The 18772-nt window shown below is 29.1% G+C and overlaps 3 protein-coding genes across 4 annotated transcripts; 2 read left to right on the plus strand and 1 right to left on the minus strand.

Annotated features, from left to right (window-relative positions):
- The first annotated feature begins 13 nt into the window (after window positions 1-13).
- On the plus strand, window positions 14-4127 carry LOC113369942 (farnesol dehydrogenase-like). The gene is made up of 7 exons (XM_026610568.1): window positions 14-146; window positions 2731-2872; window positions 2938-3092; window positions 3170-3316; window positions 3386-3521; window positions 3584-3736; window positions 3889-4127. Exons 2-7 carry the CDS (start codon window positions 2741-2743, stop codon window positions 3928-3930), a joined length of 765 nt encoding a protein of 254 aa, XP_026466353.1. The 5' UTR covers window positions 14-146; window positions 2731-2740; the 3' UTR covers window positions 3931-4127.
- A 2074-nt stretch (window positions 4128-6201) lies between these two features.
- Window positions 6202-8347, plus strand: LOC113369939 (putative ATPase N2B). Of its 2 annotated transcripts, none has more exons than XM_026610567.1 (7): window positions 6202-6757; window positions 6979-7160; window positions 7221-7462; window positions 7530-7701; window positions 7768-7914; window positions 7989-8105; window positions 8163-8347. In XM_026610567.1, exons 1-7 carry the CDS (start codon window positions 6361-6363, stop codon window positions 8283-8285), a joined length of 1380 nt encoding a protein of 459 aa, XP_026466352.1. In that variant the 5' UTR covers window positions 6202-6360; the 3' UTR covers window positions 8286-8347. The 2 variants fall into 2 exon arrangements, with proteins under 2 accessions (XP_026466352.1, XP_026466351.1); XM_026610566.1 differs by having other exon boundaries at window positions 6202-6753; window positions 6975-7160.
- Window positions 8348-9107: 760 nt separating this feature from the next.
- Window positions 9108-18439, minus strand: LOC113370142 (nephrin-like). The gene is made up of 11 exons (XM_026610809.1): window positions 18262-18439; window positions 16792-16937; window positions 16576-16709; window positions 12408-12570; window positions 12188-12344; window positions 10934-11098; window positions 10648-10770; window positions 9889-10112; window positions 9688-9781; window positions 9313-9491; window positions 9108-9185 (listed from the first exon to the last, which is right to left on the minus strand). Exons 1-11 carry the CDS (start codon window positions 18437-18439, stop codon window positions 9108-9110), a joined length of 1641 nt encoding a protein of 546 aa, XP_026466594.1.
- Between the last annotated feature and the right edge of the window lie 333 nt (window positions 18440-18772).

Here is an 18772-nt window from a genome sequence, read left to right on the forward strand (position 1 = left end):
ATGAATCATCTTTATATAACTCTGCTGAAATGGGAGCCGCTATTATTAGTTTGGTGTGTTCATCAAGTTCAGTCGGGTTTCGCAAACCGCGCTAGTGAATTGTGTTCCGATAGTTTATCTTGCTGGAGATCGATTCTGCAATAAAGGTAAATAACATTGTTTATATTAACAATTTGATAATATAATTTTTGTATTCGACGTAATAAACCGACGCAAACTCTGACGTAATAAGCCGGCAAATTTTATGCTGCATAAGTATAAAAAAATGGTTTAAAGTTATCATTTGTTTGAAAATTCTAAAAAAAACATTACATATTTATTTATGCTATTAGATACATTGTAGTTCAAATAGATTAACTTAACCTTATTGCATATTTAATTTTTTCAATATCTTATGGGATTTTTACAATTATATAAAAATATACATATGTAAAGATAAATGTAAAGTTCGAGATATTAGGGTTATATTAATTTATAGCATAAATATATTATAAGATAGTTTTAAATAAAAAATATAAATGGTAGAACATGTAAAATAAGTCCATAATTGTAATGTAAGTAAGTAATTGTAATGTGATAAGTCATGATATGCGTAATTGGTGTAAATGCATAAATCTAACAATAGTATAAGTTGTATTCTCAATTTTCTCATATTTTTTTGCTCTTTTCGAGGAATGAGGTTTGAATGTATTTTACATGAAATCAATTTGATAAGCCTTATATAGCAAAGAAGTAAATTGATAGAACCTGCAAATTTTTATATTAAACAAAACTGTGTAAATATATTGATATAGTTCTGTTTAATATAAAATTTTGCATGTTCTATCAATTTACTTTTTTAGAAGTTAAGTAATGCCATAGTATATATATATATATATATATATATATATGTATGTGTGTGTGTGTGTAAATACATAAATTAACTACAGGAGTCTATTAAAACATAGGGTCAATAATCGCCATAGAATGTGCACTGCAATTCAATCAACATATTTTATTTGTAAATAATTCAAAAAGATCTATAATAACAAACGATTCTAGTATTTTTTTCTGATATTCAGAATAAAAAAAAACTTAATATAGGAATGTAAAAATATGCTTGTAACGTCCATTTAAGTTTAAAGTACTTTACACACTTTTCATTTACGGGTACCGAGTAGTTGGCTATTGTGAAGTTTTTTCTAAACCGTTTTATTAACTTTACGAAGGAGAAGTTTATGTTTTCATCAAAAAATCCGACTCACTAATTTTATGTTTTCTCGACGTTTCAAGCCATTCTGAATCGAATGAGACCAAATTTGGAAAAAGTATGTGTGTGTGTGTGTGTGAACAGATTTTTTGCCGTAAATCGACGTTTTCTCCAAAACGGATAGACCGATTTCAAAGTTTTCAAAAATTAGTATCGTTTTTTTGCATTTATCAAAATTAGACCTTTCATCGACGTTTTCTCAAAAACGCCTGAACCGATTTCAGAAATTTAAAAGCCATTTGATATATCTCAATGAGGATTATCGTTTGTCAGTTTTGTGAGACGGTCTGCCGAGCCGTTTCTTTGTAATTTAAAAAAAAGTGTTAAACTTTTCGTCCACATTTAACCTAAAACTATGGAACCGATTTTACAAAATCAAAAACTGTTCGAAAGATATTAATTGGGAATGATACTGATGAGTTTTAGGTAAAATTTTACCGAGCCGTTTTCTTGTAATTAACAGTTGAAAAGAAAATTGAAGCCGATTTTTATCGAACCTTTTTTGGCGATATATATCATGGTCTTATAGAACTTACTGAAATATTGTGGCCCTACGACAAGTAATTTAATTTTAAAATTCACCAAAGTTTGAGAAAATGAGTAGTTTTTTTGACGTTTGTTAAAATTAAAATTAGACAATTTACTTGGTATAACGATAGAGTACTAGGTCCTAATAAAAATACTAAACCATTAAAGTCCTATGAAAACTGGTTCAATTATAAAAATTAGTTTGAAAATTTGCTTTTAGAAAATACTCCAAGTTAACGAGTTTGTTTGTTTTCAATTAAGTGTTAGAAATCCACTCGGAATACTTTTAATCACTCATAAATTAATTTTTTTTTATTGATTAAGTCGATTATTTAAACATATCGTGAAGTTCATGTAACTTGCCTCAAGGCAAAATACCAATACCAACTAGTTATATTATTAAAATCATATACCACTATACGATCTTCTTACGTTCTACTGTATTAAATTCAAAAGAACTATTTAAAAAATAACAACACGAGATTATAATTTACATTACTAATGAGTAAAACATGTTCGAGTTCTATGACATCAGTTGTAAACTACATTCTAGTCTTCTGTATTCATATGTAGAAATGCAATTTAAAATTTCGATAAAGATAAATAATTCTTAATTAGATTATTCATAGATAAATTGTTAGAGCATGATGATTGAAACACTTCTTTATCAACGATGAAGTATAGAAGTCCGTTTTGAACAACGGTTGATATCATGTTAGGCTAATTATCACGAATAATCATTTTTATTCATAATTTAAGTTTGCTAAAACTTGTTTATTCCTGACTGTATTTATTAATTAGCCAAAGTAGCCAAAAATGCTATTGAAATTTTTGGCGTAGTAAAACGAACAGATACGCGGAAATTGGAATTAAATTAATTCGCGCAGGATTTACATGTTAATTAGTCTCTAAATATAATTAATGTGAATAGCTTAAGCTTAACTATTTTGTAGAACATTTAAAATGGAACGTTGGCATGGTAAAGTAGCTGTAGTAACAGGAGCAAGTTCTGGGATAGGAGCAGCAATCGTGAAGGATCTTGTCGAAGCAGGAATGAAAGTTGTAGGACTAGCCAGACGTAAAGATCGAATGGAGGTAATATATATTCATTCATTAATTATTTTATATTGAAAATTATAACATTTTAAATAAATGAGTAGGAAAATGCAACAAAAATGGATAAATCTAAAGGAGGAGAATTTTATCCAATAAAATGCGATGTTGTTAATGAGAGCGAAATTTTAGAAGCTTTTTCATGGGTAAAAGCAAACTTGGGAGGTGTTGATGTCCTTGTAAACAATGCTGGGATTGTGAGGTAAATACAAAAAACGTGCAAAATCTCAATGAATGATTGTGGTAGTGCTGGTATATAATAAATATATAATATTTCAGGGGCACCATGTTGACCAGTCCAGGAAATACAGAGGACTTACGTCGGGTACTTGATGTTAACGTTATGGCTTTAAGTATATGTACTAGAGAAGCATTTAATTCAATGAAAGATCGCAATGTCGCTGGACATATAATTCATATAAATAGGTAACTGTTAGGGCTATTTAGAATTTTAGTCTTTCAAAATCTAGTAATTATAAAAGCAAATATTTTCAGTCTTGCTGGACACAAAATACCATATATAGAACCGCCTACAATGAATATATATGCTGGATCTAAGCATTGCGTAACGGCATTAACAGAAGTATTTCGCCAAGAAATGGTTTATTTAAATAACAGAACAAAAATAACTGTAAGAAAAGTATTTATAATTACCATTTATTAGTTCTTGAATGAACTATCTATTAATTTCAGAGCATCAGTCCAGGTGTTGTAGACACGGAAATATTTGAAACTTTCATTCCTCCAGAAATTTTACAAGAGTTCAAATCAGGAAATCCTAGTTTGAAATCTGAAGACATCTCACAGGCTGTATTGTATGTACTTGGAACGCCGGAACACGTCCAGGTTGAAGTTCGATAAATATTCATTTTTTTAAATATTCCATTAAGCCTGGGTGTAAACTCATACTTAATATTCAGAAATCTAACTTTGCATAAATTTATTTTACAATAATACCAAATTACGTCGTGATGGACAAACAATTTTTTATCTTTTAGGTACACGAGCTTACCATCAAACCAGTTGGTGAACAATTCTAAAAGAAGCGGCAAGGTTTCAAGAAATCAATTCCGCGAAGAACTTTTTGATATAAAAATACTTAAAAATGAATTCTTACATAAGAAAACAATGTTGCAATTATATTACAATTGTATACCTAATTCAAAGTAAATAATATGTAGTCAGTGGCAGCGTTATATTATCGTAGACGTTCTAGTCAGGAAAACGTTAAATCACATAGGCCAGACTATAGTTAAACTACAAGTTCTAAGTAATTAAAAACTTTGGACTGACGCCGCTATTGTACGATTAAGTAATATTGAATGTTTACAGTTAAAGCTATTATTGATTATATTTTTATAATATAAAATTTTTCTGATTAAAAATAAATATTTTTTGAAAATTGTACTTACTCAATGGATTATTTCATTTTCATTTCCAAATCACCATAGCAACTTGTGCAAAGAAGGAATTGCAGTATTAGAGATCAAGCAACAACAATTTTCGATCACTGATATAAAAACTGAAATTGTTTGAAGATATTGTGTTAATCACGTAAACGTTAAAAGGTTTTAAGCATTAAGTTTCAATTTGAAATTACTTAACTAAAACTTTAAATCATTAACAACTAATATTCCTGCACTATAGATCCTTCTCATGACACCTACCTTAATTAGTGCCAGACAACTCAAGTGTAAAAATATATATTTGTAACAAAAACGTTATATACTCAACCATATATATCGCAAAAAATATAAATATAAAGAACTCACTGATTTTTTTGTTAAATGTAGAGCGCAAAACTTTTGAAGTAAATACAAAAAATTAATTATATGATTTATCCGCAAAATATACACTTTTTACAAATTTGTCTAAAGAAGTTTTACTTCAAAAATTATAGACTGTATCATTTCAAAGGACTCGTTGAGTTGAAAATGATTTTCTCAATGATTGTAATAAAAACGTTATATACATAATATTTAATTGCAAAAAAAATATAAGGGCTCTACTGGCGAACAAACTAAGTTTCCACATTACGAGAGAAAGATTTTACTATCTTTTATGTCAAAATTCAGTTTACTCGTCAGTAAGTCCTTTTTATAAATTCCATGGCTAGCATTAAGTAATCCGAGATAGAGCATTCAGGCTGTAGTATAAAATAGATTGTAGATGATAGTATAACCTGAAATAAATATTTAAGATGAGTGTATTGGAATCATGCACGCCAGGACAACCTCATTTTTTTTGAGCCCCCACTTTGACTGCTCATAACTTTGTGAATTTTAATTATTTTTTTTAATAATTTTTTATGTGATAAAAAAATATCAATAAACAAATGATAAAAAAATCGATAGTAAAAATATTATTTGTTTCCTTTAAACAGCGCTTCAAAAACCGGGCGAAATTCATGCCTCTGTAGTAGAATACCCCCTTAATATTAAAATATTATATATTAAAAAGTACAAAAATATTAAATAAAAATTAGTATATTTATCGTAAATCAACAAGACATAAGGCATCTTTAAAGATGTAGATGTAAGTAAAAACAATTGTACAAAATTATATAAAAAAGCTCTTACCTTTATTGCATAAACGCTGCATACTAAAACACGTTGTATAGCTACTGAATCATTTTTAAAATAATATTCACTATTCACTTTGTACATTTCACTCATAGATAAAAGAAGAGTACACTTCACTGTTCGTTTCACTTTACTTCACTTCACTGCTAATTCACTATTCACTTCACTGTTAACTGTTCGGAATCTGATTCACTCATCTTTTATCTATGGATTCACTAATGAGCAGCGTTGATATCAGCGCCCCCTTTTATATGCGGCGGATTCAAAATAACGGACACGAATGCTGTCAAAAAAACCGGTAAAGGAAAATACATCCGGCTTAAAATTTCGATTTAAGTCAAACTATATGGGTGAATCACTGCGTTTGACACGATAAATATGCTAACAATAACAATAAATACATAATGCAGTAAGCTCTATTCCTTCAGTAATTAAAAATTACATCGACCAGTATAATTGATTGAACATAGGGATTAAAGGAATTAAGGGGCCAATTCTGGGATAAATTAGAATGGTATGTTACAGGTATATTATTAAATCTGTTGGTGGTCGCAAATTGTCAAAAATTTATGGCCTTGCTGTGCGATTAAAAGTTTTTAGTTTTATTTGTAAAACCTAACCTCCAAAAACCACAAACGTCAAAATAAAACTTGTCTACACATGCGCGGAGACGTAACATGCAACTGTCAAAAAGTCTGAGACTTTCAGTTCTTGACAGATGTTTGGCAGTTGACGTTACGTGAATAATTTACGTAATTAGTTAATATTAAATCAAACATGTGATAACAAATAATTTATTCATTAAAATGATTTATAACATATTATCCATTAACAGGCGTGTGCACACCAAATAATTCATTTTATATAGTTATATAACTAATATTTATAATGTCTACGATAGCACAACATATTGTTAAAGATTTCATAATCAGGTTCACAACACCCGCACAAATTACTAGTAAACAACTATCTAGGTATCTTAGCACAGCGATTGATTCAAAAATTGATTTTTCAAATAATGTCACAAATAGAACCCCTCTAGATGTTCTTCAAGGAAAAGTCGATAGTAATGAATTAGCTCATGATGAATATCAATTTAAAGTGGCTCAAGCTTTACAAAGCTTGCACCACGAAATCGAAACGTATCATGAACCAAAGGCCAATGTATTTTCAAGATTATTTCAAAAGAAAACATTGCAATCTCCAAAGGGTTTATATATTCACGGTGCAGTAGGCGGTGGGAAAACATTGCTGATGGACATATTTTTTGAATGTTGTAAGGTAAGTTTGTTCATAACAGTGAAACACATACATATCTTTCTTCTCGATAACCCTTAATTTCACAAATTATGTATGAATTTATCAAAATAATTTATAAAAATTGATAAGCATCCCAAGCTTTAATAATGACCATTTATATTTTTGCAGTCCTATAACCAATCATGAATATCACAATATTTTCTATAGATATTTATTTTTCTAAAAGATGAATTTGTTTACAGACAGAGAAGAAACGTAGGGTACACTTTCATTCATTTATGTTAGATGTGCATAAACATATACACGAATTGAAATCACAAATATCAAGGGATTCAAGTAGCAGAAAACCACAACCTTTCGATGCAATAGCTCCAGTTGCTAAAACAATTAGTGATCAGTCCTGGCTGATTTGTTTTGATGAATTTCAAGTAAGTCTACTATTATTAGTTATTTATAATGTTGATTTTATGATATTATAACATTTACAGGTTACAGATATAGCAGATGCTATGATTCTGAAGACTTTGTTCACAAAACTTTTCCAAAATGGCATTGTGATGGTTGCAACCAGTAATCGGCCACCAGATGATTTATATAAGAATGGCTTACAAAGAGGAAATTTCTTGCCATTTATACCCATTTTGAAAAATTACTGTAATGTTATATCATTGGATTCTGGAGTGGATTACAGAACAAAAGGTTTAGGGGGTAAATCTGAATGTTATTTTATGTAAGCGGTAGTATCAATTTATATAGTTTTTTCAATGATAAATTTACAATGAATTTATTCATTTTAGAAAAGGAAACATGGAAGAATCTGATCCTATTGACAAAATTTTTAAATTGCTTTGTTCAATGGAGAATGATATAATAAGACCAAGGATAATCAATCATCAAGGCAGAAATGTAACTTTCAATAGAACATGTGGTCACGTGTTGGATAGTAACTTTCAAGAACTATGTGACAGAGTATGTGACAAATATAATAAACTTGATTTGAAATGCCTATAGCCTAACAGAATTTTTATGCAACAGCCCCTGGGTGCAAGTGACTACTTAAGATTATCCCAAACATTTCACACCATCATAATACGTGATGTACCCCAACTCAATTTAGAATTAAAATCTCAAGCTCGGAGATTTATAAATCTTATTGACACACTATATGATAATAGAGTTCGAGTGAGTTATATGTAGATCTTAACATAAATAATTTATTTCAGTCTTAAATGAATTTTATTAAATACCTTTAATAGGTAGTGATATCAGCAGACGTGCCACATAATGAGTTATTTAGTAAAAAAGCATCACCTGAGCAAACATCCGATGAACATCGTCATTTAATGGATGATCTTGGAATTTCCAAAGAATCTGTAAATCTTTTTTTTTTACCATATTTTTTTTGATAAACTAACTTGAGATTTTTGCAGGAAAATGCTGGGGCCAGTATATTTACAGGTGATGAAGAAGTCTTTGCATTTGATAGAACCATTTCTCGCCTCTCACAAATGCAGTCAAGTGAATATTGGCAGATGTGGGAAAAGCACAGATAATTTATTAATATTATTGTTAATAAAAGTATTATAAAAGTGTTGATATTGTACTTACCTAGGTGACCAGAATACAATTATTTATTGATAAATTATAATTGTTCCTTTTATACTTTCTTTCGTTCTTTTTTATACTATTATTATCTGTGCACTGTCATATAAAAACAAATGGATAGAATATGAATGCTGTTTATAAATTATCATCCTGATAATATCTGGTTAAAGAGTATTTATTCTATAAGAATTACGATAAACAATATAAAAATACTAAGATCAAGATTTAAAACTACAATTATTTCAATAAATTATATACAACTTTCCCTTATGGCAGGGGAGGATGTAACGATTTGCCTTCTAGGTAACGTACTAACACGTTGATTTTCTGGGAAATATGGAATCGCTTCTTTAATGACTCGCCCTAGGCTCCCAGTCTAAAAATCAGAATCGATTTGATTGTTTCATAATTTTATTATTTGGTATGATTTAAGATATCCTATTAAAGTTTTAACTTAAATTGTGTTGGTGTTAGTATTAATTTCGCAGCTTATCGACGCGAAGTAAATTTATGAAAAATTATGAATAATTTTTAAATCTTTCTAATAGTTATATACAGAAGTTTCTATCGGTTTACCTGATTGTCTGTCATGCATCGAATTTTTCCATAATTAGATAAATTTCCACAGCTATATCTGATGGGAGCTTTTTTTACAATCGAAATATGACTCGATGAGTTAGATAATAATACTGAATTGTTGTAATCTAGACAGAAAAAAATCAATAAATACAAAGATAAGTTTACATTTTATAATAAAAAAAAATTTGATATTAACCTTCTTTATTTGGTATAAGATCAGGATCAGGGTCATCTATGCCTTCATCATAGACGGATGAATCAGAATTATCCTAAATATTGATGAAATATTTAATTAGCAAATTAATATTAATTAGCTTCATAATCTTTGCATGCAAGATATAAGTACTTATTAATGGTATCCGGAGTCTTGAAGTTTTGAATGATATTGGTTATTACCTGTATTCTTGATTTTTGTCTTTTTCCATTAGCAGTCGGTTTATCAGGCGAAACACGACAGCAACGACGTCGAAGCAAATAGCAAATTCCGCAGCACAAAATTATTACTACAGATCCAGTAATTAATAATGCGAATAATAAAGGATCTATTGGAATTGATGTAAAGCTTGCAAATCCACCTAAAACATAAAGGACTTGAATATAAAACTTAAAAATCATTAAAATATATATTAATATAAAATAAAATCATAAGAAATAATATTTTATTTTAATGGTATTGTGAAAAAGTGAACAATAACTTCGAAATGGTGGCAGTAAATGTGTAAAATAAATATCTAATAGCATGAATGACATGAAAATTGATTTACTTATTACCTTTTCTAATGGGCTTTTCACTGTATATTAAATTTTTTAGAGTAACAGGGCTACTTCTTCCAAGATCGTTTTCTGCTAAAACAATTACTTGTACCTAAAATTTACATAGTACACAATAAATTAGACAATTTCATTAATACAAGAAAAAACCTAATTTAAATATTAAAATTCAAATTGTGGAATTGACGATAAATTTTTTACCTCCATGGCTTCATTGTCAGCAGCAAATGAGTTAGTCATAAGTCCTGGTATTCGAAATACAGGTTCTAGATTAGCAGAAGAATTCACTAAAGTCGTAAATGAATCTAAGGCCAGAACAACCTGAGCTAGAAATCGCTGCTCTAAACCGCCATCGAAACCAGCTTTGCATTGTACAACTTCGCCATCGGCTTCAAGTGTACAGTTTAAGGGCGGACCAGGTGGACCTTAGATTATAATAAAATATTCAATTTAAATTATATTAAAATTCCTACATTGTTACTAAATTATTTTGTTACTCTTAGAAATGAATCATTAAAATATTGCTCAAGAATAAATAATCAATATCAAATATATATAAATGCCTCTTCTTTATAATCTATATAGTAATAGGTTTGGTTCACAAACTATGCCATATTTTTAATCTAAATAATGTATTAAGTGGATTATTTCTCTGTTCAGAAGTATTTGATGAATACTATAAAGGGTATGGGCGCATTGCCATAGAGAATTGGCCCCATCCTGGTATTAAAATAATAAATACGCCATTTTAAAGGTCTTTTTGAATAAAGCCGATATACCAATTTTCAACTTTGTATCTCACCTTATGGCCGAAATATCATTGAAAATATGTGAAAGTGGCCGATTCTGTATGGCAAAGCGCCCATACCCTTTAGCATATAAAAAGTTTATTTATTATATCACATCTCATATGAATTAGTTGTTAATGAATGAATATAATTAGTTAGTAATATTCCTAACCTGGAGGTATAACTTGATACACACAAGGCCTTTTTGTTTCTCCTGCCTCATTATGAGCCTTGCAAGCAAATTGTCCGTATCCTAAATCTGCGACGGGTTTATATGTCAATATACTAGTAGATCCTAAATTTATTTAATAGAACATCAGTTAAAATACTGATAGTAGAGTCGAATAGTAATATGTTCAGAATTTATCTATGTAACAAGAAACAAGATATATGCATGTTACGCAATAGATTTCTGTATTTAATATGGTTTATATAATAAGGCGTTATTCAGTGTTTACCAGAAGAATTTATAAATCGGCCAGGAACTTCACCCATATCTGCAAAAGTCCAACGAAAAGTAATATTCGACTTTGGATGGGCTTCGACGGAACATTTTAAAGAAACGGGAATATTTTCAGGCGCTGCTATTTTATGGACAGAGGTGGATTTGCAAATAGGAGAATCTAAAAGCAAACAAAAATATAATAAAATTTCAAGTAGTTTAAACGATTATTAATTAGAATATAATTATTATTATAAACAGTAAAAATGTTATTAACTTCCCGTAGGGCAAGTTATAGTAATCGCAAAAAAATCGAAAATGAAAATGTTTATATATCTTTACGTTTCAGAGGTTTCTGAACATTTTGGCATACCTTAGAAAAAATGGATGTATGTGTGTGTGTGTGTGTGTGTGTGTGTGTATGTATGTATGTATGTATGTATGTATGTATGTATGTATGTATGTGCGTGTGTGTATGTATGTGCGGATACAAATTTTCGTCGACGATTTCGGGAACACGGATCAACCGATTTGAATAATTCAAAAAACATTCGATTCGTATTAATAAGGAGACGTGCTGATTAGTTTTTGGCGAAAGCAGGTCTAGCCGTTCCAAAGATACGGGGCAAAAAGTGCCGAAAACGGTAACTCAGTTTTTAAGAGAACGGAGCGTCCGATTTGAATATTTCAAAAAACATTTTACTTGTATTGACAAGATAAAGAATTGATCAAATTTTCATGAAGGCAGGTCTAACGGTTTCGGAGATCTGATGAAAAAAGTAAAAAAAAATGCCATTTGGCGGTCAAAAATGATCATTAGACATATGCACATCAAATTATCAAATATTTTATAGAGATTTTAACAATAAGTATAAATTTTTTTTACATTTCTATGGGTTCTGTACCAATGTTTACGCGTTAGACGGCGACGCGGCGCTTACGGGCTTTGATATTTCGTCTTTATGCAGTTAAAGCAGTACGATTGCTCTGAAAAAAAGTTTAGATCTTCCAAAATATGTCAAAATAAAATAAAACATTTTTTTTTAAAAAAAAAAAAATAAAAAAATTTTTTTTTTTCAAAAAAAAGTAATTTTTTGTCCAATATATAGTTTCTCAAAAATCTTATTTTTTCAAAGTAAATTTTTTTCAAAAATCTTAATCGTTTTTAAAAAAAAAAATTTGGTACGGGAAGTTCCAGCAATTTGCCTTAAGGCACGATGCCTTAATTGCCTTAAGACAGAATTCCACTTACAGCTAGTTTAATGCTTACATCGCACAATTATAGCAACTGACTTGCTTTGTGTTTGTCCCTCAGAATTGTGAGCAGTGCATCTGTATTGCCCCGACGATGCACTACTAATATTGCTCAATATCAGGTCATTACCTTCCATAACTATACTTTTGTCATTGGATTGGATTTCTTTACTCTATATGAAATAGATAATTAGTATATCAATGAGTTTTAAGTTAAATGGAACTTATTTTCTTACATTGTGAAGCCAAGTTATTTTCCAAACGCTGGGATTAGCTTTGACACCACATTGTAGAACTGCTTCTTGTCCTTCTGCATATTCTCCAGAGATAGGCGCTCCCAAAATTTTTAATGTAACCACCGGAGCATCTAAGGTAATATAAAATCCAAGTTTTTTTATTCTTAGATTATAAAATATTATTATTATAATATATAAAATATTATTATATAAATGTTTCAATCAATTTTATATGCTTACAATGTTTAACTAAACTTAACTTACATTACTGATGGTTATTTTTTTTATTTACGAATGTTAAGGTTGCTTTATTGTTTAGTATATATTGAGAGGTATTTCATTAACAAACAATTGCCGGAAGATGTGAACTTTATTAATTATGGTTCAGAAATAAACAAACAGTAGTTTCATACAATAAACAAAACGCATCATAATATTTACAAATGTGGTATACCTATATGTGAAAAAATAACTAATTAACATAAGCACAAAATAAACAATAAGTACAATTAAATGCTTAAAATGTTGAAAATGTTATAAGTTCAAATATTAAATAGTGACTCAAAAGTTTTTTAGTCTCGTTGTACGTATAATCTGAATAATTTGTTAATAAATTATTTTTAGATGAATCCATAGATTACAAAAGACATTTGTATGTCATATAAAATTTTGCATATATTATTCAAATTTATTCTATATTTATAAATGATATTGTGATAAACGGTATAATTATGTTCAAATTTGCTTAGATATTTAGATAATAGCTTCATATATGGTAATATATTGGATGAAAAATGATTATCCAGAATGATAAAAGTCGACTTCATATACGCAATTATTTTTTAAAAGATATAGTGGTTACTGATAGTATCGCACACATCTAAATAAATTAAAAAAACGATAAATAAATAGTTTACGTAGCATCTAAATAAGTTTACTGCAAATTATTTTATAAAATTTTGCAAAAAATGTATATCATATTATTTTTAATGGTTGTTTTATCTACAATCTTAAAAATTTACTACACGATAAGTGAGTAAAACTTTTATGATTGGTGCATAATATGCAGAGATAAATATTTAATCATTTACAGCTTTTGCAAATTTAGCAAGAAAATATTAACTACTTTTTCGTTATTGGTGTTAACAAATTTAATCTCCAATTAACCTGATTAACAACAACATGATAGAACATATTTCTTTGGTCAAAACACGTATGCTATAAATTTACATATTGAATCGTTTTTATACAAATTAATTGCAACTCTCGTAATACGAATTCTTGATTGAGTCTTTGCGAAAATACTATCATTTTATCAGATCAGAATCAAATTTATTTATTTCAATATATTCAAGAATTGAATCAATTATAAAAAATGCAGGGTATAATAGTCATGTAGGACATAAAAATCTACATAACCGCGTTTTAAATATTATTTTAAATTTATTCTAATAATAAGTTCAGAATTCTCCAATTTTATGACTTTGTAAAATTTCACGTCCAACATATAATATAATACATAGGGACATTATTACGTTTATAGATTTTTTAAATATTTTGTACAAAATTGCAAATGTTAGTATCTAATTTAGTGGATAATTATAAATTGATATTCATATTTTTAATAACGTTAAAATAATAAAAAAAATATTAGTATTAATCACTTCTAGTTTTACTACTAAATAGGTTAAATTCATTTGATACAATCTACCTAGAATGAAATATGAAATAAATAGTTAATTATGTCATTAATACATAGACTGAACATTTATTACAAGTTTATCGTGAAGATTAAATGCGTAGAGTATGTTTAATTAATTAGTTAACATATCACGTAATGTGTTTTTATACTAATATCGGCATTCGTAAAAGCAGTAAGTTGTTTTCTATTGGAATATTATCACTTGGATCGATCTTGATCAAATTTTTAATTAGGAGAATTATTAATGTATCTGTCATAGCAAGAACCATAAAAAATATGTTTAGTACCAAATGAGTTATGTTTGGTGTAGTACATTTTAATCTAGTATTTTTCTCGAGAGGGCAACCCAGGGGTCAACCATACTTATAATCGCTATATGTATGACATACGCTTGTTTTGTATGCAGACAAATGGCAATTTTCACTTGGATTTATATTTAAGATCAGTAAGACCAAGGAAAAATTTAATAAAATACTGCTTAAAATCGAGTCGGTCGAGATTGGGATCTAACGCAGAACTAGTTTGGCCTAACTCGCGTTTTTAACCAGAACGCGAAAACAGGCTCTTGTAATGGATTATATCGGCACGTTGCCGAGCGTATAGAAAATTTAATTAGTAATAATCTTCTATATATATAAAAATAAGTCGGGTTTTCCTTCCTGACAAAATAACTTCAGAACGCACGAACCGATTTCGACAATTTTGCATTCTTTGGAAAGGTCTCGGGCTCCGCAAGGTTTATAGCTAAGAAAATTAGCGGTGCATGACATCGTGCCCTAATGCAAATTGCTGGAACTTCACGCACCGTAATTAAAAATTCGAGTAATAAAAATAATCAACAATTGTTTTAAATAATTGCAAATAGATTTTCTTCTATATATATAAAAATAAGTCGGGTCTTCCTTCCTGATCAAATTTTTCCTTTTCAAATATAAAACAAACAAAAAAATTATTCATCTTTCTCACGAAACCATCTGGTGGCGAAACGGATTTCGTCGGGTTTGCTAGTTTATTTATAAAATGCACTTTGTTAATTAAAAATAGCGCTAGCCCACGCTTAAGCCTACTTTTTAATTTACATTATCAAATAAAGCCATTTCACAATGTACATAATTTTACCTCAATTATTCGCTTACATATTTTAATTTCCTTCTCTATTTATTTTGTGAAATGCCGTGAATAAATTAGCAATAAAAGAGTTGCGCGTCCGTATTTCGTTTTGCAGATGACCCGACATGTTGTTTCACACCGAATTTATAATTAATATTGTAAAATATTTTTGACAAACCTTGACTCAAATCTTAATGGGCAGTCGTCTACAGGAGGATCGATGTCAAATTCCAGATGGAATTAGTGGACAAATTGACAGAGGAGAAGATATTCCATGATAAAGGTGATAATTGTATCCAAAATGTGCAAAATAAAAGAAGCAACCGAAAAAATGGTCTCAAAAACTGTGCTGTTAATAATAGTTCAAACAAAATTTTTAAATCATTTTTAAATTTTTATGATGCATTAATATGCAACTATCCTATTTTCCACAGGAGCCAGGTAAATAATTATCCAATCATAGTAATATAGAAAAATGCATACTAAAGTTCAGAACACACAATCCTCCAGATTATATTTTGTAATATTAATAATATATTCTATATATAATAGACATAAAAGTGTTGAAGTATATTATCCAATAATATCAATGTGGAAAACCCGACATTCTACACTAAGATCCAGTACGAAAAATCTTATAAATATATTTTATTAATATAAAATCTTCTAATATCGATTTGTTTTCAAATTTTAGCAGAACTTCATTCTAAAAATAATTCACAGTTTTAAAACTATATGTTATATATTGATAGCTCTTTTACAACCGTTCTATGCAAATTATCATATTGTAAAATGACTAATTCCAATACCATAAAATTTTCTTTTATACATTTTTACTGCTAGTGGCCATGGAATTCCACTAACATTTTATTTTATATACGCAGATGTTAGATTTATCACTTACGTTAAATTTTTTAGCATCTCCGATATTGATGACATTAAAATAAATGAGAGGAATTGGATAAGAATCGAATAATAAAATGCAGATAAAAATATGTTATGTGTTATAAATCACTACTAGTAAAAATATGTTGACCAGAAGTCACGACTGGTCTAATTGATTAATCTTAAATGCATCATTATAGAGTATTGGAAATGATTATTCAAATCACATAAAATAAAGTGTTATGTTTTCAACCAAAGCAAAAAAAATCGAAGATAAAAAGCAAAATTAATAATGTATTGTTTTAAGATATTTTTATATCAAATGTAGACCATAAAATATATAATATTGCTGTTTACCACAAAATTTTATTTAAGAACAGAGGATGATCGTGATCGTGAGTAAAATTAATATCGATCAATAAAAGAAAATATGGGGAAGAAATATTAAATATCAATTTTACAAATACTTACAACACATTTAGAAGCCATTTATCTTCCAGTGTACTATCTGGTACAGCAGGATTATTTGCACGACATGTTAAATATTTTCCATCGTCTTCCATGGTTGGAACGAAGTGCAGAATTCCTAATGTGTCGTATTCATTCTGAAAGCAAATTTAGAAAAAGTTGATTGCAAATATCATGTAGTAGAGAAAATAAATGTTAAAAATTTAGTTTTTCTTTTACCTGTTCACCAATTAATTCCTTTCCTGATTTCCACCATGAGATAATTGCTGGTGGATTCGAACCAGTGGCTTCGCATTCTATGTTCCAGTTACGTCCAGCAGACAATCTTGTTTCTTTATTTAAAATGTGCACAGAAATCGGACGTACTGAAAATATAATAGAATTCTCAAAATTTTCAGTGAAATATATTGTTATTACATTTTTAAATTAAATTACGTTAAGAAATCTACTGCGTACTAAATTTAAAAAAATTATTCGAATTAGAAATAAAATTTATTGAGTTGAATACTGTCTAATGATAATTTTCATTGTGTTTCAATTTCTATAATTAATTTTTTTTTAAACCAAACCATATCGTAATAGAATTATTTCTGATTGCATATTGATAAAATTAAAATGAAACAAAAAATATTATTTTAAATATTTTCATACTTGAATGTTTGGTAATTATAAGTAAAATCACAATTTAAGTAATGCATTTACATATGATATTTAATTAAATATTTTACATATTTTTACATCGTAATTTTCACTAGATTCACTCAGAAAATCAAATATAAAATATTTTGTCTATGCAGATATAATAAAAAGGAAAAAAGTACAAAGCGTAAATGCCAGAAATTGTATTAATAAACTGTAATAAACCTGATCCTATTGATTACAGCGTTATTAATCTACAAAAATTAATTTTGCCATTTTATATATGTACATGGTCTGTTCAAAAAGTACCCGGAATTACTAATAATTAAATTTCGCGGGTCTGGAGTGTCTGATTGTCAAATTTTTTTTTATTGTGTTGGTATACATGCCCCTAAAGTATGATGAAATTTTCAGCTATATTCACTGTTTACTTTGTCTGTGGTAGTCGCTAAGGTTCGACGTGTTTTTCTGAGCTCGGCGATTTTTACAATGGAAGAATTGAAAAAGTCAAAGAATTTGTATTAAATTTTGCGTAAAAAATGAAATAAAGTGTTGCAAGTGCAAAATTCACCAGATATGGCTCCGTGTGACTTTTTCCTATTCCCAAAGTTGAAGAGACCCATGAAAGGACGGCGGTTTTCCTCGATTGAAGAAAATCGCCGAGAGTGCTCAAGGACATATCAAAAAGTGAATATCAAGGGTGCTTCGAAAATTGGAAAAAAACGCTGGCATAAGTGTATTATATCTGGGGAGGACTACTTTGAAGGGGACCACATTAATGTAGACGAATAAATAAATATTTTTTTGAAAAACGAAAATTACGAAAACTTTTTGAACAGACCTCGTATATCGCAAAAGTATTTTCAAAAAATAACAAATCTCTATGCAATTCATTTCATGATAGTATTCGACTATGACATTCAAATGAAATAAATCGCTTCAATTCGATTTAATAGTAATTTACATTTTATAAGACATTTTTTTACTAACATACGTTCAATGATTGATATATTAATTGAACAAAAATAAATTAATATTGATTATATTTACACTGTATATCCATACGATGCCGTCGTAGCAGCCTGCACAAGATCCGTATTGGCCGCTTGGCCACCAGCCTGGCGTGCTGCTGCTGTTGCCACACCGGGCAGCAGCAGACGGTTGATTGATCCTCCACCAACGGCCGCTGGTCTGGGTAACCAGGATTCGTCCAGAAGTGGGATTCCATAAACCAAGACAAGCGGGGCGTCGGACGACTGGCTGAGCAGAATTCGGTTAGAGAGAGTAATTAATAATTAAGAACTACAAGGATATTGATATAATATTAGTTATCCCCTTGGTGCTTATTGAGATAAGTGGTTTTATATTAATTTTGTAATTTTGATCAAGATAAATGTCCATTGATAAAACAAGTCATATATGGCAAAGTTCCAGAAACCATGTAAATTATAATGGTCAGTCAACGTGGGAGCGAAAGAAACAAATAGATATGACCTAATGATGGTTTTGTGTATCTAAAGATTTGTTATATGATAATTGACTGTGGGAATCTATAATGTAA

Source organism: Ctenocephalides felis, unplaced genomic scaffold (assembly GCF_003426905.1).
Source record: "Ctenocephalides felis isolate EL2017-DRISC unplaced genomic scaffold, ASM342690v1 CF-g0.4_SCAFFOLD_01492, whole genome shotgun sequence".
Taxonomy (NCBI): Eukaryota; Metazoa; Arthropoda; class Insecta; order Siphonaptera; family Pulicidae; genus Ctenocephalides; species Ctenocephalides felis.